This window comes from Chenopodium album, chromosome 20 (assembly GCF_948465745.1).
Source record: "Chenopodium album chromosome 20, dcCheAlbu1.1, whole genome shotgun sequence".
Taxonomy (NCBI): domain Eukaryota; kingdom Viridiplantae; phylum Streptophyta; class Magnoliopsida; order Caryophyllales; family Amaranthaceae; genus Chenopodium; species Chenopodium album.
The window spans coordinates 4,495,482-4,517,102 of NC_137853.1; the positions used below are offsets into that span (position 1 = coordinate 4,495,482).

The 21,621-nt window shown below is 37.2% G+C and overlaps 2 protein-coding genes across 2 annotated transcripts; both read right to left on the reverse strand.

Moving 5' to 3' along the window:
- Window positions 1-458: 458 nt before the first annotated feature.
- On the reverse strand, window positions 459-11,559 carry LOC145599498 (ubiquitin carboxyl-terminal hydrolase 10-like). The gene is made up of 14 exons (XM_081655866.1): window positions 11,302-11,559; window positions 10,958-11,174; window positions 7,494-7,727; window positions 6,666-6,810; window positions 6,285-6,344; window positions 6,050-6,148; window positions 5,284-5,676; window positions 5,034-5,174; window positions 4,107-4,277; window positions 2,992-3,249; window positions 2,746-2,891; window positions 2,081-2,575; window positions 1,698-1,974; window positions 459-1,066 (listed from the first exon to the last, which is right to left on the reverse strand). The coding sequence occupies exons 2-14, from the start codon at window positions 11,104-11,106 to the stop codon at window positions 926-928; spliced, it is 2,709 nt and encodes a 902-aa protein (XP_081511992.1). The 5' UTR covers window positions 11,107-11,174; window positions 11,302-11,559; the 3' UTR covers window positions 459-925.
- Window positions 11,560-12,607: 1,048 nt separating this feature from the next.
- LOC145597751 (uncharacterized) lies at window positions 12,608-20,815 on the reverse strand. The gene is made up of 8 exons (XM_081653994.1): window positions 19,499-20,815; window positions 19,075-19,376; window positions 15,069-16,226; window positions 14,753-14,911; window positions 14,249-14,564; window positions 14,081-14,151; window positions 13,854-13,976; window positions 12,608-13,438 (listed from the first exon to the last, which is right to left on the reverse strand). The coding sequence occupies exons 1-8, from the start codon at window positions 20,418-20,420 to the stop codon at window positions 13,088-13,090; spliced, it is 3,402 nt and encodes a 1,133-aa protein (XP_081510120.1). The 5' UTR covers window positions 20,421-20,815; the 3' UTR covers window positions 12,608-13,087.
- Between the last annotated feature and the right edge of the window lie 806 nt (window positions 20,816-21,621).

A 21,621-nucleotide genomic window follows, 5' to 3' on the forward strand; every position in this document is an offset into this window, starting at 1 on the left:
TTCTTTCTTTGTAGCATGTATGCACACCGCCTCAAGGCAAGTCATCAGCTAAGCCCTAGAGATAGGATTGTTATTTCCATCTCTTAAATCGGGTTATCATGAGTCATGACTAAACGACGGGATCACTTAGATATTAGTAAGATGAAGATAGTAATTTTTACTCCCATGTTTCAGATTATTCACTGTTTCATGGTTAATAGTGACTAATGAACAAATCTAGAAAAAAACATATTCATAAATCATAATCTTGCAATCCCTAATTTGAATGAGAATATAAGCACATGATATGGAGTACACGTCATTTGGTATTATAGTCAGCACAAGCCTTGAGAATTTTTATTAATAACTCTGGAGTACAATATAGCTACATGATGTAATCAAGTGCAAAAAAATATTACGATGTATAACCCAAATGTTGAGCTTGGGGCACCACTGGATGCATACGCAACATGGCAAAATATACATCAACAAAAGAAAATTTCATCACGAAGGACGTAGTAGTTACACATCAAGTCGTTCTCCAAAAGGAAACTAAATAAAACCACCACAGAGGTGGAAAGAGTGTTATGAATGCTTCCTAGTATAATTAATCAGCAACTGATAGCCAGACCTATACACAAGGCCTAGGAAAAATAATTCCAATAATCTATGATCTAGCTGCTCACTTCAAAATTTTGTTGAACAAATGAGCAAATGTCGGTGGAATAAATGAAGGCCTACCTCCCAATCTTACTAACCAAAATTCCGTGCTAATCAACTCCATCTAAAGCCAACGTCAGCCTGCATCCAAAAGCTAATCTTCTGAATATTGCACAAAAAACACATGTATAATGTAGTTTGCCTGTAATATCCAGGCTGAATGAGTATTAGCAGTTGTAGACGTGCACAATCAACACTGCCTTTAAGAATGACTATGATCCCAAGATCATCCTCTGGCTTCAGATTTTGCTTCAACTTTGACCCTACGGTAAAATAAGACATATGCAGCTGAAGTCTTGATATCTGCTTCACTTACTGGAGAAACGTGACTGTCGTCAAAGTGATACCATTTGTCCTCCTCAATCAACTGCACAATCAACAAATAAAGCCCAATAAGTTTCCAATTGAAATGAACCATACACTCTACAGCTTTTAAGATAGTTAATACCTTCACTAAAAGGGCTAAACTCAATAGGAGTAACTAACATGATACATCAGCTCTATTTTTTATTTTTTTATGTTTTTACAAAGTCTCACACCACAACCAATTCCGAGACAGATGCTCGTTTGAAACTGACTCAACCAACTGTTTTGATAGGGCTAGTTGGCGGGCCTAGACTCGTGGGGGGAGCAGCAATAATAGTATGACATGGTCTATTTAAAGTAGCTCACTCAAATTAGTAAAAGTTAAAGAGGAATCAGTACACTTGATTGTCAAATTGCAGACCCAAAATGCATCGAGGATATCCATAAACTACTTAACAATGTAAACATAATGACCGTTCACTGAAAGAACATTTAGAGTTAACAAAAATGAATGAGAAAATCTGCCATGCACAAGGTCAACCCAAGTGCAAGTCTATAATTGCAATAAGAATGAAAAATAAATAGATACTTGTAAAAAATATGCATCTTATGAACATTAGTGATCAGAATCACACATCACCAAGAAACACAGTTTCAGCCAAAGAAGCAAAGTTTTACGATAGAATTCTGACCTTAGCATATGCAGAGTAGTGTCCGCCACCAAGGCCACCATAATGATTGCTGATGGCATACAACTCGTATATGTAGGGAACATTAGATGAATCTTTTTCCTTCACATATTTGTTCAATTCTAAGTTTTGGATGGGGAAGCTCACAAATGTATCTAGTTTGTTTTTAAAATATCTGCTATATGAGAACCGTTTCAGGTGAATGACGAGTATCTCTGGCAATTTCCAAAGATCTAACTTCTTGGAAGCCTGTCTATGTTCTTTGCAATTTGGGCAATACCTGTATTCAAACAGAGAAAATAATAAATTACGCGCGCTGATTTTGAACATGCTGAATATAACCAAGTACACAGGCTTTGAAATTAAAAAACAATAAGGTGTCCTACCACATATCATCAGGTCCAAGAGGCTCCTCCTTCAAAAATGCATCCATGCATGAAAAAAGAGAAACGGCTTCCTGACGAGTTTTCTTTGCAGTAAATCCGGACTTGCACACCTCAGGAAAATCCTCCAGATAGCTAATATCATAAAGTTCGTGTACACTATCAGTCCAATGAAGAGCAACTCTCAAGAAAGAACTACTTCTGACATAATCATCATCAAGTTGTCTGCCAATTGAAGAAAGCCTGTCCTCGGTTACAGTGAGCTGGAAAGGCAAATCGCTGCTACACTTGCATCCCGCAGTGTCATTCATGAACCCATTATCTGTTTCATCATTGCCTCCCGACGGAGAGCCATTTTCCTTCTCACTGTGATTCTTACTCAATGGCACATGGGCCTTCCTCAAGGGGGAAAGGATACTTGTAATGGCAACACAAACATCAGCAACAGTTTGTGGCTCTTCTTGCAAATAGGTTACAAGTGGCGATCCTAAAAGCTTCCTGTCATCAGGAGTTACTATGAGAAATGTAGCTCGATAATGTAACAGCACAGCAGTGAAATTTGAAAAGTAAATTTTTAAATCAAGCAAAGATCCCTGAAGACCAATACATTCTTTAAGGAGGGTAGGGGAAGGAGATTTCTGAAACCTACTTTTAGTAGTGTCACTTACTTTTCAGTGGATTGATGAACTATCTCCAGTTTCTTTAGCCCTAGTTTCTTAGGAACTCGGTAAGCTACAATATGTTCATCATCCTTGATGGAAGACAATGACTCCTGAGCAGATTCCATATACCGATAAATTTTGTGATCATAAACCTGAAAGTAAAATATAACATTTTAGTGACAGCCGACAAATGTATAAAAAAAAATGCAATTTAGCCAGGAGTAGCCAGGGCACAATATAAAGCATATCCACCTCAGCAAGGAGGAGGCTCTCGTCATTCTTTAGACAGCAAGCAGTTCCGAGTGCCTGGATCAGATCTCTACAGGATCCATGTTTTGAAACTGTCACAGTATATGGCATTGGAAGCCCAACTCCATTAGTGTACAGCACTGTAATCGTCATCGTTCTATTGGTCATTGATGGCAGGGGCAAACTCAAGTACATAAATGGATCAAATGTAATTGAGATCTTGTTGCAAACTGGACAAACTAGTGTAGACTTGTACTGGCCCTGTGCATCGAAATGCCACCAAACATGGTTAGCGTCTTAGCAAACAGCCAAATATATCTCATATGAAATGAAAATTACTGAATTTAATGCATGGCCAATAAGTTCTGCTGTTCTGTTGCAAGTGATCTTTGTATTTTTGAACAACACAACCGGGTTTCAAATCTCCTTTTTTTTTTTGGACGGATGGAAGATTTTAGTCTTTAGCTCAGAATATTGATAATATTCTGCAGCAGCATAATATAGTCAACAAAGCAATAAATCATGAATAAAGTACACCAAAGTCACTTTTGTGATCCATTGCAAATACTAGCTTGCCCAAAATGGGATAACAGGTCAATTAAATTTCAATAATACAGAGAGCAGTGACATATGTTGGCATTTTACCCATCAAACAGAATCAGAGTAGTTTTAGGACAAAATGTGGCCAATCATCCAATTAGCTCAACTACTGATCAAGTTTCAAGCATGTGTTGAGCTATAAGCAGAGAAAAAGAAATAAAGTTGTGCAAGTCAAAGTACGTAGCTAAAGATTATGCAATTCGATCAAATACATTCACCAGTATAACTTTTTTTTTTAATATTAATTGCAGACATTTCTAGGCATAATACGTGTTAAACCACTTCAAGGCCATTAATAGTGAGGACAAATAATGGAAATTCTGAAAACAAGAGATACACTTCCTAAAGCCCTTACAGTAAAATTACAGCCCTTCCCACCTCGTCAGAAAAATAAAAAAGATAAAGAGTACTTAGTGGACAATAGATAATCAAAAAAAGATCAGTCTTAATAGATCAACAACAACAACAACAACAACAACAACAACAACAAAAAAAAAAAAAAAAAAAACTCTACCAACCTGACAAGTATCAACAATGATCGAATCATTACGCGCCTTGTGACTTCTCCAACACTCTTCGGCATATTCCTCATCTGGCCGGCCATCTGAATCTTTCATCTCAATGTAAGGTTTTTGTTTAACACGATTCAAATCTTCATGCAATCCATCCAACAAGAAGGCAAGCAGTTCCTAAATGATATAAAATTTTATCATTAAGCAACTTATGATGTATTGTAGGAAACTAGAAAGTTACACATGAGAGAAAAATAATTATTTGGACGTGGGAGTGGGAATATAGAATAGACAATTGTAGGTCTCGTCCTCAACTAGGCAAAAACTAGAAGTTCACAGAATTAAAACTGCCTAAAAAATCAATATAATAGAAACCATGGGATTTGGTGGTCAAAGCTCGTAAGCTTTGGTAGTAAATTTGTCAAATTAAGTATTTTGTTAGAGAGAGAGAGAGAGAGAGAGCTGAGAAACTAATCATATATCCAGCTCATAGTAAAATAAATTCCACCAATTATCAAGTCATTGTTTTGGTAGCACAACCAACCAAATGATTCCCTAAATTGCTCAAAATCCTAACTTTCACTGCCACCTCACTCTCCAACACAACCACCAATTCCTCTTACGAAAAGAAGCTCCATCACCAGCACAATACAACCTAAACCTCCTCGCACATTAACACCCTCTCTTCCCTTCGTTGCCCCATCGCTTCCATGACAACCCCTGCAGCATTCTCTCTTGTCCAACCCTAATCAACCTACCCCAAAAGAAAAAAATTCCACCAGAACGCAGTTTTGGAGATGACGATCAGGTAGAGTGGTGAGGTAACAGGGTTAGCAACAGTGAGTGAGGAAGGGGTAATCATTTGGTAGAGGTAGTTACAAGGCAGCTTAATAAATTATACAATGCAAATAATGAGCACCAAAAGGCAATAACCTGAGAATCATGCTGATTATACCCACTGAACTGAGGAGCAAAGCGAGCAAGTTTCCCCTTAAAATGACGCGGTGCAATCGATGTCCGCCCAGAAGACCACATCTCCCTCAACAAATCACCGAATGCAATGGCCAGCTCACCCTGCACAGAAAAAATCCACACACAAGCTCAATACCTCATTCTACATCAAAAATCTAGATAAAGACCAACTCAAATATACAAAAATGAAGAATATTTGAAAAGTGCATACATGCATTCCCAATGGGTTTTGCTTGTTTATCTCATCAGTATAATTTTGAAGAAAGTACTCAACAAGAGGTGCAGTATGGAACAAACACTGAAGAGCACTATTCATAAAGCAGGTATTCCCAAGATTCTGTAACCCTGATAAGCCTCCTTTTTCCTTTTTTTTCTGACTACCATTGCTATCATGACCACCATTCTCAGCAGTCGAGCTAGTACTCAATCCAGAATACAAATTGGAACTGTATCTTGTTGAGTAACCATTTGAAAAGGCTGGGCCCCCAGCAATAGTCACAGCAGACCTTGATGGTTCCATAGGAACCAAAGCAAGTTCATTTCCGGTTGATATAACCCCAAGGCCAGTTGATACCTCCCCAACAGTTCGCACCTCCAAAAGAATCTACAGAAGAAGAGTCAAAAGTCATTATAAGAGTAAAAACAACAAATCCACAAGAATCAGTGCAAGATTTAATAACTCAGAAAGCAGGGTAAAAATTTCTCTCCCTTTAAAAACTTGGTTCGCCAATTAAGATTGTTCTTATGATACAACAACAAATCCACAAGAATATTCATCTCACTGGTGGAATTGTGGTGTTTGCACATGGATACAACATTATTTTTTAGATGAATTGCCCCTAATTAAATTCTTTCACTAGCCACACTTTACAAAGAGCCCCCCACAAAGTGAAATTTTACATACAAGTTCTTTAAATTCAGTGACAACTATTTTTACACTGCAAATTAGACAAAGAAAGAAAGGAAGCACTACTAACATGCTGGTCCATTTGCAGGTTAGCATCCTCCAAAGTCTTGTTGCCCGAAGGAACTAATATACATTGCTTCCTCTCATTGAAGTAGTCCCATATTTGGACCTGTTCAAATTATTTAAAACCCAGTGAAATTGGGACCTCAGGCAAAAGAAAATAAATTATGACGTGTAATAATAAAATTGGAAGAAGAAAAATAAGAATTAAGTAGGCAAACATCTGTATAAAGAGACCAACACACCTTATCTTGTGGTAGCCCTTTGAGTGCACACACTTTTTCATAGAGCTCAAGGGTAGAAGCCTGAGCATGATGATCAACTCTTAAAATCAGAGCCAGACAATTTTTACTTGAAAACAAAAAAGAAAATATTTAAATATGCAGAAACTGAAATCTAAGCGACATAATCAAGTACTAATTTCCTATATATTTTTTTAATAAAATTAATATTCCATGGTTAAAGAACAAGAAGTATAGACTGTCTAAAAAACAGTGACCATTTACAGGCTGATTCTAATAAATCTCAATAATAGAGTTGAGATTGAAAGGAAAGTCCGACATTATTTTCAGGAAGCAGCAGAAAAGGTTCCACCAAAGCTGTAAATTACATCAAGCATTTAATACCTTCTTACTGAAACTTATGTCAGATTGGCTATTGTCCCTGGAATCTGTTAGCTTAAGAGATAGAGGATAAACTTCAACATTAAACTTTTTGTTGATAGCACCTTGAGAAATCAGCTTCCTAGGCAGTGGAGGTCCTCCATTGTACCTGAGAAATTTAATCATTAATCAAAGGTATTACAGAATACAATATTATTATAATAATGTTAGCACTGCACGAGTCTGGAATCACCCTTAATATCATACTTAATTAATGTTGGAACAGGGGTTGAAAATTAAAAAAATCCAAGCATCCCGCACACATATAATTAAAGAAGATGTGGAAAGAGGCATATGATCACAGAATTTTTCTTGTCCCTAAGATGATCAAACCATATTAGTGCCCATTAGTCCATTATTTAGTTTCTCTCATCTAACACATTGAGACATTGAAGGCTGGCCTATTTGTGCAATCAAAAACAGAAATCTTCTTGTCCCTAAGTATGAATAACATGTTGTTAAAGGGTGAGCGAATAGTGTAAAGTGCAAGCATTGCAATATTAAAGGAATGGAGGAAGTACAAATTGAAGTTAATATTTGATTCAGATCCAGCTATGATAAGTAAAATTAAGTGTGACTATAATCTTAAATCATAAATTACATTCTATGTGCTATGTGCAAGCATGCTATCTAAAATTGAGACTATACTCCTGAAATTGACTCTTAGTAGCTACATACTCAACAGATGAATGTACCTGACATGACAAAGTAATATTTGGTTGGGAAATAAAAAGGTTTAAAGGGAATAAGATGCTTGAAAGGGAAAAAAATTAAAACATGGGGTGGTCTTACCATTCCAATAGCTTCTTCCAAACTTCTTCAGGAACTAATACATAATTTTGTCCTTCCTCTAATGTTCTAAGAAGCTCTAAATTATCAGCATCACCACCGTTTACATTTAAAATTAAATCAGAGTTGTCAATCGGCCCTGGTCTTTCAGCTGGATTTGGTAAATCTGCTGTATTCCCATTCATTTCACAATCTTCACCATCTTGCTCAGTATATCTCTTCCACCCAATAAACCATCTGAACACAAGGGAAAGAAAGCACCATATCAACAACTGTAAACAACTAAATCTGACACAGCAATCTTTGATCTGCTCATATGCCCAGAAAAAATAAAATAGGTTTGTCGTGGAATTCAAATGTGAGTAAATAGTGACAATAGATATATATTTTACAGCATGATGGCAATCACTTAAAAATATTCTATTGAAAAAGGCATTTAAAATTGCTCTGTTATTTGTTCAATCATACACCCAGCACCTGAGCGGAAAGAAAAACAGCAGTACATGTATGAGAAAAAAAGTAAGTGGGATCTTAACAAATTAATCACGGTAAAAAAAACACAAGAAGCACAGAAGCTTACATATCCAACTGCATTATAAATATCAATGATGTGTCTGTATAAATCTCAGTTCATCTTGATTTTTTTCTTTGATCACTTGTGTGTTTTCTGGTCATCTATATTTAATTTAATAATTATATAAAACAAGAGCCTAATGGCTTCTTAATCAAAAGAAGTGAATTTTCCTTTTAAGACAATTTAAACATGGATAATAAGGTCAACAGCAATGTCTTAAGCATTGTTGTCCTAGTCTTGAGCTATGTTACTCAAGAGTCACACGGGTATAAATTCATATGCTGGACCCAACAAAGCTGGAATTTCAAGACATGGGGATCCTGTTGAAATTTTAGACATGGTCAAGGGAATAAGGGATCAAAGAAAAAGCAATAAAAATATTTATAAAATAATTTTTTTTCTTAAAAAGAAGTATTAAAGAAAAAAAATATATTGAATTGAAGATGTCAAGAGAAAAGCTATAATAAGTATCAATCCCTCATTACTCAAAGTTTGAGATTAGCAATGTTGAAGACAATGAACAAGAAATAAAATTCAGATAATGTGAGGCAAAATTGGGAACTAATGTTACTCGGACTCGGGTACTCATGCCTGATATGTGTCCAAGTGTCCGACTTGGCTATTTTGTGATAAAATTCTAAGATTTTGAACTAAAATGAAGTGTCCAAGTGTCATACCTCATACCCATGTCCGAGTGTCGAGGGTCCGACACGGGTACTTGAGTTAATACAAAGAGTCTGAGTAACATACAGCTATAAAGTTATAGTATCATGTGGGGTAATTATTTCTCATATACTTCATATTAAGTATTCTATTCTACCCCCTCTTTACCTACCCCTACATGAAAAATCATACAGCGCAGCAAGCATGTGAGTTACTAAGTTGACAGCCTTTGCCGTTGCAAGAAAAGATCACTGAAACAATGATTATCACCAAAAATCACATCAGTGTGATAGTGTTTACATTCTCAGCAAAAGGCCCAATCTTTTAACAAAAAAATAGGTTATCCCCCCCCCCCCCCCTCTCTTCTCTCCCAATTCAGAAGTAGGGTTAATATAATAGATTGAAACAACTCTCGAATATCTTCTTTCTCCTCAAAATCACTCTTCCTTTTAGCCTGCCGTGTCTGACTGGCAGCCACATATGATGCCATTCCCAGATGCAGATGCCATTCCCAGATCCAGAACCTTTCATGTCGAACTGGGTATGAAACATAAACAGCCTTGTCGGAGTAAAATAGCTCATGAGTAGTAGCTGAGAGTTCTAGAAAAGTATTTTTCATGTTAGCCAGTTACTTTTATCTTTCATGTTAGCCAGTTACTTTTATCTCAATAGATACTTATGAAGCTAAATATCTCAGTGAAACATTTCCTAACAAATTGTGTATTGCAATTTCTACATGGATAAGACTGTGACAATGGTGTAAAGCTGTTTGCATCAGAGAATAGTAATTAGCAGATTTACCACTTAGTAGATATATTATTATACCATAGACATTCATGTCATTCACGTTGATTAAACAGTTTCAAAGCCTCATACAAACTTACAAAGATCTCAATAATCATTCCAATCATAAAAAATTAAAATAGGAACTCCATAGGACATGTATCTACTGATCTACATAGACATGGGAGCTATTCAGTTACTTAAATACCTTTCCATTTAGAAACAGCATTTCATATAAAACCTCTCAAATGTATGGAACTCACAACATATAAAACCTAATCATTAAGTCAGCATCACTTCCAAGTGCCCACTTCTTTGAGTCATATTCATCTTTAAGATGATCAAGGTTGGCTATCCATTATGCACTGGTCATCAGATTCCACAAATTACATCCAATAACAGGCTAGGGCCAATCATATATATATTCTTGTTCTCAGTACACAGTCTTTTCCAAAATGAAAACTGCAAAATACGTTCCTCCCAAAAAAGATCAAATCATGCTACGTTGATCCACAAGCATTTTATTTCCATTCCTTACTACCAATCAGTATGCCCTTTTTTACATTCCTTGTTTCACAAATAAGAGTACATTGGCTGCTTACTACTCCTAAAAACATCTTACTTAAGGGCTAAGGCAGTAGAGACCCTACTCACAAGCTGAAGCATGGACAAAAGATTGAGTGCACCTTCTCCATTTCTCTCAGTAAGGATTTTAAAAGGTGAAACTCGATTGAGTTAGTAGTCTAACAGCAAGGGTTCAGCTAGCCGAAAGGATTGAAAAGAGTATCTCATAAGGGGAGGCACTTTTTGTTGTTATTAAGTTTATTGGCAGTAAAGCAGGCACAATCAAAGCATAGCAAATGTAAGGAATCACTTTGATCTAGACATGAAAGAAGCATGAAATAACTTATAGTCTTTAGACATTTTACAGAGTATAGTCAGAACAAGTGAATGAACTCCATTAATGTAAATCCTTCCATTTAGGGTGATATTACTCTCCTTTTTACAACAACATATTACTAAAACCACAACATCTCACAGTTGGAAAGTGCCGAGATCACCATTGTGCTTTTATTCACAGCTACCCTCTGGTTGCACCCATACAAAGCTACATAGAGCAACGTGCTGAAATGTCTAATTCCTATTCACAGTAACCATAAGGAATTAAAACAAGTAAGCTGAAATTAATGCTGGTCTTGACAAGTACACTCGAAGAATCGAATTCGCAATACCTAGAGTATAAAATCACATATCACATAATTCCCTCCTTCACCCACCAAAACTCTCATCACATTAAACACAGTTCAACTAATTAACCAAAGAAATCAAGAAAAACTGCTTAAATGCAAATCAATTTCCCACTTCAGGCAATTCTACACATGTAAAGATGGCAAAAATAGAAAGAAACTTTAAAAATTCCTCAAAAACAAATTCATGAAAATGTTACCTGCTAGAGACAACATAGTATAAGTTGCCTTCTTGAAGATTAGATTCAGCTTGATCATTCAACTCCTTCACGATGCGTTTCTCCTCTTGCGGCGAGTAAATTACTCCATTTTTAAACGAATTCGCATGCCCAGATTCAAAAACCGTCATTGTAGATCCTAAATCAGCTCTAACTGATGAATTGATTAATTCAATTAACTAATAAAATTGAATCAACCCTGCAAAATTGATAGATTTGAAAAGGGGAAAAACACTTAAATCAAATTGAATACAACCCAGATCAGACAAAGTGCAAAATTAATCGAGTAAAATTGCTAGGGTTAGTGATTATCAATTAATACTTACCAGTGAATTGAAAAGAGGAAATTGAATGTGCAGATCAAGAAATGGAAATGGGGTGGTCGAATTTGAGAAGAAATTAATTGGAATAGCTGTAAATGACAAGATTAGACAATGTGATTTGATAAGAGAAATTGAGAAATTGGGGATTGAATTCAATTGAAAATAGAATTGAATTAAAAAAAGTAGGGAGATTGAAATCCCTAGCTGGAAAAAAGGAATATGCGAAAAGCGAGGGTCTGATTGCAGAGCTGGGAAGGCAAGTTGTAGCACGTAATAAGATGTGTGTTTTTGGTTTTGTTGTCTGGTTTTGAACGTTGAGTACTTGACCTGGTTAATCGTTAATCTTACCCCTTCGCTACTCCACCGTTTTGGGTGCACCACAACGTATGGGGGGTGTTCACTGGTCCAACACTCGACCGAACCGAACCCTCTTGTTTTGAAAATCAAGGAATGACAGCTAGACCAATTGCATTAGACCATTTTTAAAGTGCGTATGTTACTCTCTTTTTTTTTTTTGGACGTAAGCGTATGTTACTTTTTAAAAACAATAAAATATGGTAAAAAAACATCAGTCTAGTTCTAAACCGAATTTAGCTTTAGAACAGATTCGATCAATGTTATCAATTCAAATTGATTTTTCAACACCTCTAACACCAACTCGCTCGAAAGAATGGTGTAAGGCAAAGATCGTTTATAGTTTGTTCAGATCCAATCCAAGTCTAATTCGATGTAAGAAAAGAAAAGTATTCAAATGTGAAAACATGCAATTGGATAATAGTTTAAAATGAAAGTAATTTGATAGGACTCATAATGTTGGTAAAAGAAATACTTCTAATTCTTTATCAAAGTCTAATCACTTAAATTTCTTGATTATTCACATTTGAAATTCTAATAAGAAAAATTCTAATCCAAATTTGAGATATAAACATTTTGAACGACCAGTTGTTACCAAGTTGTGCAAATAACAACCATACTACCAACAAAAATATTTCTTTATTAGTAACAAGCTACCAATAATCTTTCAAAAAAAAAAAAGAAAAAGAAAAAAACCAAGCTAACCAATAAGGAGACAAACATAGAAGTCAGAATTTAAGCTTTGTTGGTAACAGTTTTTTTTTTTTTCTTTTCTTTTCTTTCCGGGTTGGTAATAAGAATATAAGATGTGTAATATACTAATATCTATGCACGGCTTAAGTATTAACAAGCAATAGAGTCATTGAGGACACGCATTATTATAGGCTTAGAAATCCTACATGAAATGAAACAATCCAGCTCCTACTCCGCCACATCAATAGCAACTACAAATAAATAGGCAAATCAGCAATTAATATGCGATTATAGAATTTACAGGATTTTTACATTACAAAGTAATCAAGCTGGATCAGAGTTGAAAGAAACAATGATTAAATATCGTGATTTCTAACCTCCTCCCCCAACCTCCAACAAAAGAGCTACAAAAAGGAATACTAAAATTTAGTATTTACACTAACACCTACTTTGTATTTCTCTATAGTACACACTAAAACTGGAATCATTTCCTCTAGGGGAAGAAAGCAGGCCCATCTCCTCAAAACTCGAAGGCAACACTTTTAACACAGCAAGATAACAGCATTCCTGCTCTTGCAATAAACCAAATATTTTGAGGGGATATAGGACTGGCTGAGTGGCTGCTGAGAAACGAGACCGCATTTTGAGTATAGAACTCTCGGTGTTGACAGGAGTTTCCCACACCAGATGTTAGTATATAACACTTGCGATCAACTGGATTTTACATGCTTCAGAGTTTACACTATGAGGCAGCATTATCAGCTGAACTGGCAGAAACTTCACTTTTAGCTGCACGCCCGCTTCCTTGGCTGTCATCATCACTAGAACCACTGTCTTCACTGGAATTGGAAAATGTGCCAGAGTCATCAGAACCGACTCCCTTCTTCGTTCTTCTACGATCATCTTTAACCCCTCTTCCTCGTAAGGCTAATCTCCTACGCTTTCGAGCTTTCCTCCTGCCCTTAGGAAATTCATCTTTATTTGAATCAAAGCTCTTGCTCTTACCATTTCTACGAGTTCTGTCCTCACCATCCTCTGACTCGGTATTAGAAGGCTCAACATCAACCTTGCGCTTCTTTCGACTTGCACTAGTCTGGGGAAAAAAAAAAAAAAAAAAAAACCTTAATCATTAGTAAAATGAAGCACCTATAACTCATCCTCCACATGGGCAAATTATATAATCAACCATTTTAACCACCACCATCTCCAGCATGCAACTATTGGTAGGGACTAGAACAATCATACGCATGTCACATATCTGCTAATTAGTCATTAATAACTAGCAGAGAGGGGTATGCTGAATTAAAAAAATCCAAAAATTCAAGGGTCACAATATAGGTTTTCAGCTGAAAGATTTCCAGATTTTGGACTCCGTCATGAAAAATCCACAAGTCGTCTTGGTGTAATTGGTCACCAAAAATAACAGCAAGAGTGATAAAAGAGAGTGATTGATGAAAGTGAGCAAATAAAAGATAAGAAGCAGTTGATTTATTGGGATGATAACATACCTTGGGACCACGATCAACCAATCGTGCCCATTCAGACCGGTTCCTCAAACAATCAAGTACGGCTTGAGAATGACTGGAGTAGGCATACCTCTCGCCATTGTGCTTTCTCAAGTTTTGCCAATGCTGTAAAGATTAATCAGCAAAAAAGCATCAGAGATTCAGAGCCATGCCCTTGACCTGTAATAATATATTCACACATTAAGCATCATGCAAACTGTAGAACTCACCGGAAGGACAGCATTACACAATTCTTCATATGTCATACGCCTGCCTGCGCCCATAATTTCAGCAATAAGTCCTACAAGTGTGAACAAAAAAAAAGAGCATCCATTAGTGATGCCACATTATTTGGAATCAAAAATCAAAAAAAATTGATCACATATTAATGCAGCAACCTGGTAGAGTGCGATGTATTGGAGCAAGGCCCTTATTTGTGCCTGTATCATCTTCAGGCTTATTGACAGGGGAATCACGGGTAGATGATGATTTTCGCTCATTAGCATCAGTGGAGGATGGACCACTATTTGCTGCTGATGTGGAAACATCTTCACCATTCTTCCTCACAGAATGTATTGACTCACATTCTGCATGAGTCAAAGCATCAGATGTTTTTACGGAATCAGGAGATGAAGGTGCCCTGTCTACCTTCCTAGCTTCATTATCTAGATCACGAGAATTGCGAGACCCATCCTTGTTCTTTCTTCTTGAAAACTAGCACAACATATACACACAGTCAGATGCTCAAATCGATGCAAGGACAAAATAGTCATAGATGAAAGCATGTAAAGCAAAGATCCTTAACACCACTATCAAGCTCCAGGAAAGAAAATACAGACAAAATTTAAAAAAAAACATAGTTATTTATTAGATTTATTACTATAATAAAGGAACCATCTTACTGTCTGCTGATCTTTCCCTCCAGAACTAGCACTGCGCTTGTTAAATATGCTTGTTGCAGAGGCAGAAGATAACTGAGGTAAGCTCCCAGCATTACGTACACGTGGTACTCGAGGAACTCTGGGGGAACTGTTAAGTTCCTGGTGTAAGAGCAAAGCAAGCTGCAATACAAAACCCAAAAATTGTAAGGCACAGCTTGTGTAGCAAAAAAAAAAACAAAAACAAAAAAAAAAAAAATAAACAAAAAAGATAATATGTAGTAAAAAATATATGTATACATATATTTATATGAAAAGTAGACAATTAATTTATTCTGACCTCTTCATCACTTAATCCAGCAGGGGTACTTGACGAAGGTGGCAGGTGACCCAAAGATGACTGAGTTGACTTGGATGATGGCTGCAAGTTTGGCTGAAGAACTTTTTCCCCTCTATGTTGTCCAGCAGATGCTGTATTTTTACTTTGCCCAGTTGAAGCATGTTGAGTCTGCTGTGTCCCAGCAGTCTCGTCAGTACTTGAAGGAAGCAAGGCACCATCAGTGGAGGACTTTTTTGAAGATAAATGCCTTGATGAATCCTTTCCTAGAGAAGTTTTATGTTTAAGACTAGGACTCATCAGAGGCTTGCTTGGCTGTGATCCCTTCAACACAGCATTGGTAGAAGATTTTGACTGATCTTTAAACAAGCTTTTTGTTTTTTCATATTTATCTTCATCTTTAGCTTGACCAAGAGGTGCATTTTCCTTCTTAGTACCCATACTGAAATTTGACAACGCTCGTTTGCCAATGGAACTATAATTCTGTGAGCTTCCAGCCCTATTTTTATCAGAAAGACAAGATCTTGAGATGACAATGGTTGAAGAGCTTGACGACGACTTTCCAACAGACACTGTTTTATGATGAATGGCTGGTGGAGGTAGGATTTCCCCACTCAATTTTGAAATCTCACCTGAAACTTTTGTAACTTCTTTACTGTCTGAAAGAGTTCTTTGCACCTCAATGGAATTTTCTGAACCCTCACAATTCACTTTGTTATTACATTGATTTTCCACTAATTCTTCATTCTTCACGAGCTGATTGCCACTCAGTGCCTCAAAAGTTTTGTCATTGTCTTGAACCTCTTGCCCAAGGGGCTGGGAACTAGTTACAATAGCCTCATTCTGTTTGGAGTCTTCACATTCTCGATCAGGAGATGATATTTGCTCAGAACAATGCAACTCCACATCAATATCAGAAGGATGACTCCTCAAAACCCCATTAGGATTATCAATATCTGATTCTGTTTTACTAACACAATGTCCAGAGATCAAAGGCACAGTAGTCTCTATATCCTTAGCATCCCCAGTATTATTAACTTCTAACCTAGCATTATCCACATCTTCAGTGAGAGGCTTTAGCGTCGAAATATCACTAGTTTGTCCTTCTGGAATGAGTGGAAGCACTCCTTGATTTTTATCCATGACATCCAAAACAAGTCCCTATAAAATATAAGAAAAATCAACAATCGCATTGGTAGCAGTCATGTAAGGCTATTAATGAAGAAACATAAGCCGACAACGATAACAATGCAATCTGTTAATACCATTTCAGTTATTCCTTCAATTATAAACTAACAATACTACCTCTTTTTTTTTTTTTTTTTTTAGATGCATCACTTTCAAATCATGGACTCCAAGGCAATTTTAGGAGATAAGAGAAGAGAGAATTTATTAACTAAAAAGGAAAGTGATGCATGCAAATTGAAACTACTAAATATAAACAGTGATGCATCTAAAAAAACCGAGGATGTGCAATAATCTTACCAACAAAGAGGGGGTGGGGTAGGAAACAAAGAGAGAGATTGAAAATATTGTTAGTAGGTTTTAAAAAAAACCTCCCCGATCGCCACTCAATCAATTACCTGATCTGCAACAATAAATGCCATAAGAGTAAAAAGCTACAATTACATGCTAAGCTTTCCTTGCCAATTTTCCATTTCATCCTCAATTGTCTCTAAGAGCATTAGCCAGAAAATGAGTCAGGGAAATTATAAGAGGAAACAGCTACCTCTAATGACCTGGGAAGTAGCAGCATAGGCATAAGAGGCACAGAGGGAAGGCAGGCATGATGAACAACTAAGTTTGCATTTTATTTAATCACTTCATAGTGAAAGATACTAATGCTACTCCTTTTGATCCTAACTGAACAACATACAGCGTAATATCGTATATGCAAGATGCAACAGTTCCAATTCCCTTTTACTTTTGTGTTTAGATGAGGATATTTGGGGAGAGGAAAGGAATGGTAAGTAAAGTATCTACTTTGCCATGATTGAATGAGATGAGAAACAAAAGAGAAGAAAAATGGACACATAGCCAGTCATACTCAAAGATTTTATAGGTTGTCGCCAAAAGAAAGTATTTTAAAAACCACATATAAAATCTTGTACATCAGTCCTTTCAAGCACAGTACATGGAGTAGATGAGTGAACAAGTGTTAAAGAGTCCATGAACAAACAGAAATATGTGAACATGCGTGTGAGAGTCTTGGGGCGTACTTTGGTTAATTGCCTCAAAACCCTATTCTTAGAAAGAAATTTACAGCCAAAGTGGCTCAACCAGTCATCACTTTCCAAGGCTTCATAATATACACTCCATAAATATAAAATAGACAGCCCATCAATCAGACATGGCAATACCATCAGACAGCAGCAACACCATAGGGCTCATTTGGTAACCCTACTAGAGATGCAAAAAGTCATATGACGCAAAATGTATAATAAACTCAAAATAAGTAATACTTACACCAGTCATGTTAGTTTTTAAAACAGACTGCTGAACTATATTAGTTATTTCCAAATTATAAATCTTAGGAAAAAACAAAAAAAAGATAATGCACAAACACTTAGCATGTAAGCTATAGGTGAACAACCACCACAGTCATCCTTTTGTGATATTGCCACACAATTTAAACTTGCAAACAAGTGAACAGCACGTTTCTCCTTTGGGAACCGTGATTCTGGATGGAAGTTTCAAGTCCTCGTTTGTTTGGGGCAATGGAAGGTATCCTTGTAAAGATAGGTGTCTAAACACAATTCATATGTATTAACCTTTTGTAATTGCAATAAAAAATCTAATTAACAGGCGCAATGGAAGGTATCCTTGTAAAGAGGTAGCAGGCGCAAAAGAAGCATAGGCAATCCCGGTATTTTTGATACCGAGGACGTGTGCCATCTCCTCACAACAAAAACAATGGCTCATCTCGCTATTGAACACAAATGTGTTCATGCCATCAAAAGAGCGAGCTAACTTGTAAACCAAAGTCCTAGATGATTCTTTATCATTTTTAATATTTACAAGTTCGTTAAAAAAATTAAAAAATATATAAAAAAAAATAATAATAAAAAACCCAATAATGTTTTCTTGTCCTCATCCAACTTAAGGTCATAGATCTTATTTAAGTTAGATGCCAATTTTGGAGGCTGCTTGTTTGAAAACATAGTCATGGCGGTCAAAAATTATATCAATTGAAACTTAAACAAAAATCCTATAACAAATTTCTCATTTCTAATGCGACAAATTAATTTGTTGGGATTTTTTATAGGATTTTTTCAAACACTCTTATGCTTAAAAAGTGCATTATCCTTTCCAACCAATGGATGTTAAAGAGTGCATAAGCTATGAGACTCATGACCAAACTTAGGACATAGTCACAAATCTCCGTGTCCTAAGTTCGAGCAATTATGAGCCTTGATGAGTCATAACCCGTATCAAACATCTATTGGAACCCAATCAAAATAGCCATGGGAATAATGAGTGAAACAGTTACTGTCTGATACAAGGCTTTGCTAAAGCTGGGAAGACTTTTTAGATATCCCAAAAAGAACAACAAACAGAAGTACAGAACAGAGGCAATAATTCTAATTACTCAGCAATCTCATAAGCAAATCACTCTAGAGTCTAGAGCCTAGGGAATCTTTTATTACTAAGCAAAGTTTCATGTGGCTAAACATGTGAAGCATGATTTGAAAAGACATTAAGTCCAATTACTGTTTCCCAACGATAAGTTCACACAAGGATCAATCTACAACTACTATAAGTTCTAAACCATATATTTTGGGAACAAGTGAGCTTGGGTGAAAAGACACACCCAGACCCTTAGCTACAGAACAGCAGAGATATTGTGTAATATTGCATAAGGAGCCTTTATTTTATTATACCATGATATCATGGATACTATTCTATGCCAATGAAAGACATAATCATGTGGTCATAAGTTCATACCTCATAAGCAAAAAAAAAAAATGTTCAACAGCATAAAGCACAAGACTTTGATCAGCAAACATACCTCTTTCTTTATAGGACTAATTATGCTGTCCTTCTCCGCAACGACTGCATCAGTTTCAGCAGACTTCTGAGAACTATCAGTAGCATCATGGCCAGGCTTTTCTGCTTTGACTCTCTTCTCAATTGAATACCCAAGTCCAGACACTTCAGGGGACCTAAGTACCAAATTTCCCTCATCAGTAGCAGCAATTCTCTTGGGTTTTTCTATGTTACTACCCTCAGATAGGCTACCATTTGATGCTACTTTTTGAGCTTTGCTTTCACACACTTCAGCTTGCCTAGCACTAGTTGAATGTATGACAACTAACATAAAAATAAAAATAAAAACAATAGCAAAATCAATGAACAAGAAATTGTGCAAAGTCTAAAACACATTTAGCAATTTAGTATATCAATGAAACAGCATTAAGAGTTCCAGCAATTACCTTCTTTAAAATTTTGAACTTTACTCTTCTTCACATCATCCTGTTCTCTATGACTAGCTTTACTTTTCTTCTTCCCACCACGATCCTTTGACAACCCCAAATCTTCTCTACTTCTCTTACTACAATGTACCACAATCGACCGACTCGTACCCTTTTCTTTCTTCTTAGATTCACCATTCTCCAATTTCCTATCCTTAGAACCTTTCCTATCAGAACCACCACTTTTAGCTTGACCTCCCCTCATACTAACAACCCCATTCTCTTTTGACAAAGAGTACAACACACCAGCCCCTCTATCAATCACATTCTCCGGGCTCCCGGCCGCCTTCGCCTCATCCTCCCCATCATCCTGCTCCTTCTCCCAACAAGGAAACTCCCTATACCTAAAATTAAACTTCTTAGGAACATAACCACTACACTTCCACAACTCAGACCCAAAAAGTATAGGAAACCCTTGAAAAAGACTAGGATCATCAGCACCCCCAGGAACCCCCTGCACATGTACCCTCTCCTCCATCGGTCGATTCGCCCACAATCGATAAGGCGGTCTCCGAGGCGGGGGCGGAGGTGGAGGATGATTACTAAAACCATAAGAATTACTACTACTATAAACATTATTATTCCCACTACTCATCTTGATCGTTTTGGTGGGCAATTCAACGAGCAATTGCGCAACCTCAGTCTCTTCACTATCATTGTTAATCCTTGTAGCTTTACTCTTGCACTTATCACAAGCAAATGATTTCTCCCCCTTTACGAAACGAACGCAACGAGTGTGAACCCAAACAGCACACTCGTCGCAATTCACCATCTCCTCTCCATCGTCGAAATTCACGCCGCAAATGCAATCCACTGTCCATGAACCGTCTACCCAGTCATCCGGCGGGTCGGATGTCGGGTGACGATTCGACCTGCTCTTCATAGTTTTCGACCAGCTGTGAATTGGGATTCTATTCTACAAATTCAATATTTAGAGGAGTAGAATCTCAATTTTGGGTGAAGAAATTCCACTGTTTTTCAGATCTAGGGTTTAATCGGAAAAACCCTAAACTTTGGGAATCAACTGGTGATAATTGAGAATTGAACATTAGGGCTAAAAAACCACCGGAAGAAGGGAGCGTCGAGTTGCAGCGGCGGTTATATTGATGTCGATTTTCGTCGGCGTAGAAGGGTCGCCGGTTTCCGGTCGCCGGAGAAAGGCGGCTGAGAAATACGGTGGTTTAAATTTTTGGGGAGCAAAGGGTGGGAAGAGGTAAGGTGCTGCTTGCTGATATGAGAGACAGAAGAAAGAAGGTGTGCGCAGAGGACTGGGTCCATTTATTTTATTTTTTTTATTGTTTCCTTAGTAAAATGAGGGAAAATCACGTGAAAATTAATTGCGTCAAATTTGAAGATATTTGGAAATTGACAAATTTAATAAGTGGATTGCTAAATACCGCCAACGTTTTTTATCAAACCGCCAACAAAAGTAATGAAGGGACAAGATTACCCTTATTTATCCCCATTTGGCTCTCTCTCCTAAGTCCATCAAGGTTCAAGACTCAAATTCAACGATCAAGGCATCAACCTCCACAAAATTAGAGCAACCACCGCTGCCACAAACCACACCACCGCCACCTCCCACACAACCACAAGTCCACGACCACCACCAGCACCCACCATCAACTCCCATAACCACAAAGAGGTACCAATTGTTTTTATGTTGCCCAACAGAGGTAGTCAACATCTGTCAAAAAAAACGGCGACCCACCACCTTCCTTCGTCGGCAGGATGGTGGTGCTTTTTATTAAATCCGGCAACCAGCACGACCGGCGCGCAAAACCGATCAACCAGCACGGTAATCGGCGTTCAAAACCGGTTACCGTGCCGGTTGACTAGTTTTGGACGCCGGTAACCGTGTTCAACCGGAGGCCAAAACCAGTCCACCTGCACGGTAACCGGTTTTGGACGCCGGTTACCGGAGCCGTCCACCAATTTTGACTGCCGATTAATGACGCCGGAATAATTATAAAAAAAAGTATCCCTTTCCCCACCATCCCGTCAATACCTTCACTGTCATATTCGCCGGTCGTTGCTGCCTTTTACTCGCTGACCCTTTCTCTGTCACAAAGCTTTAACCACCG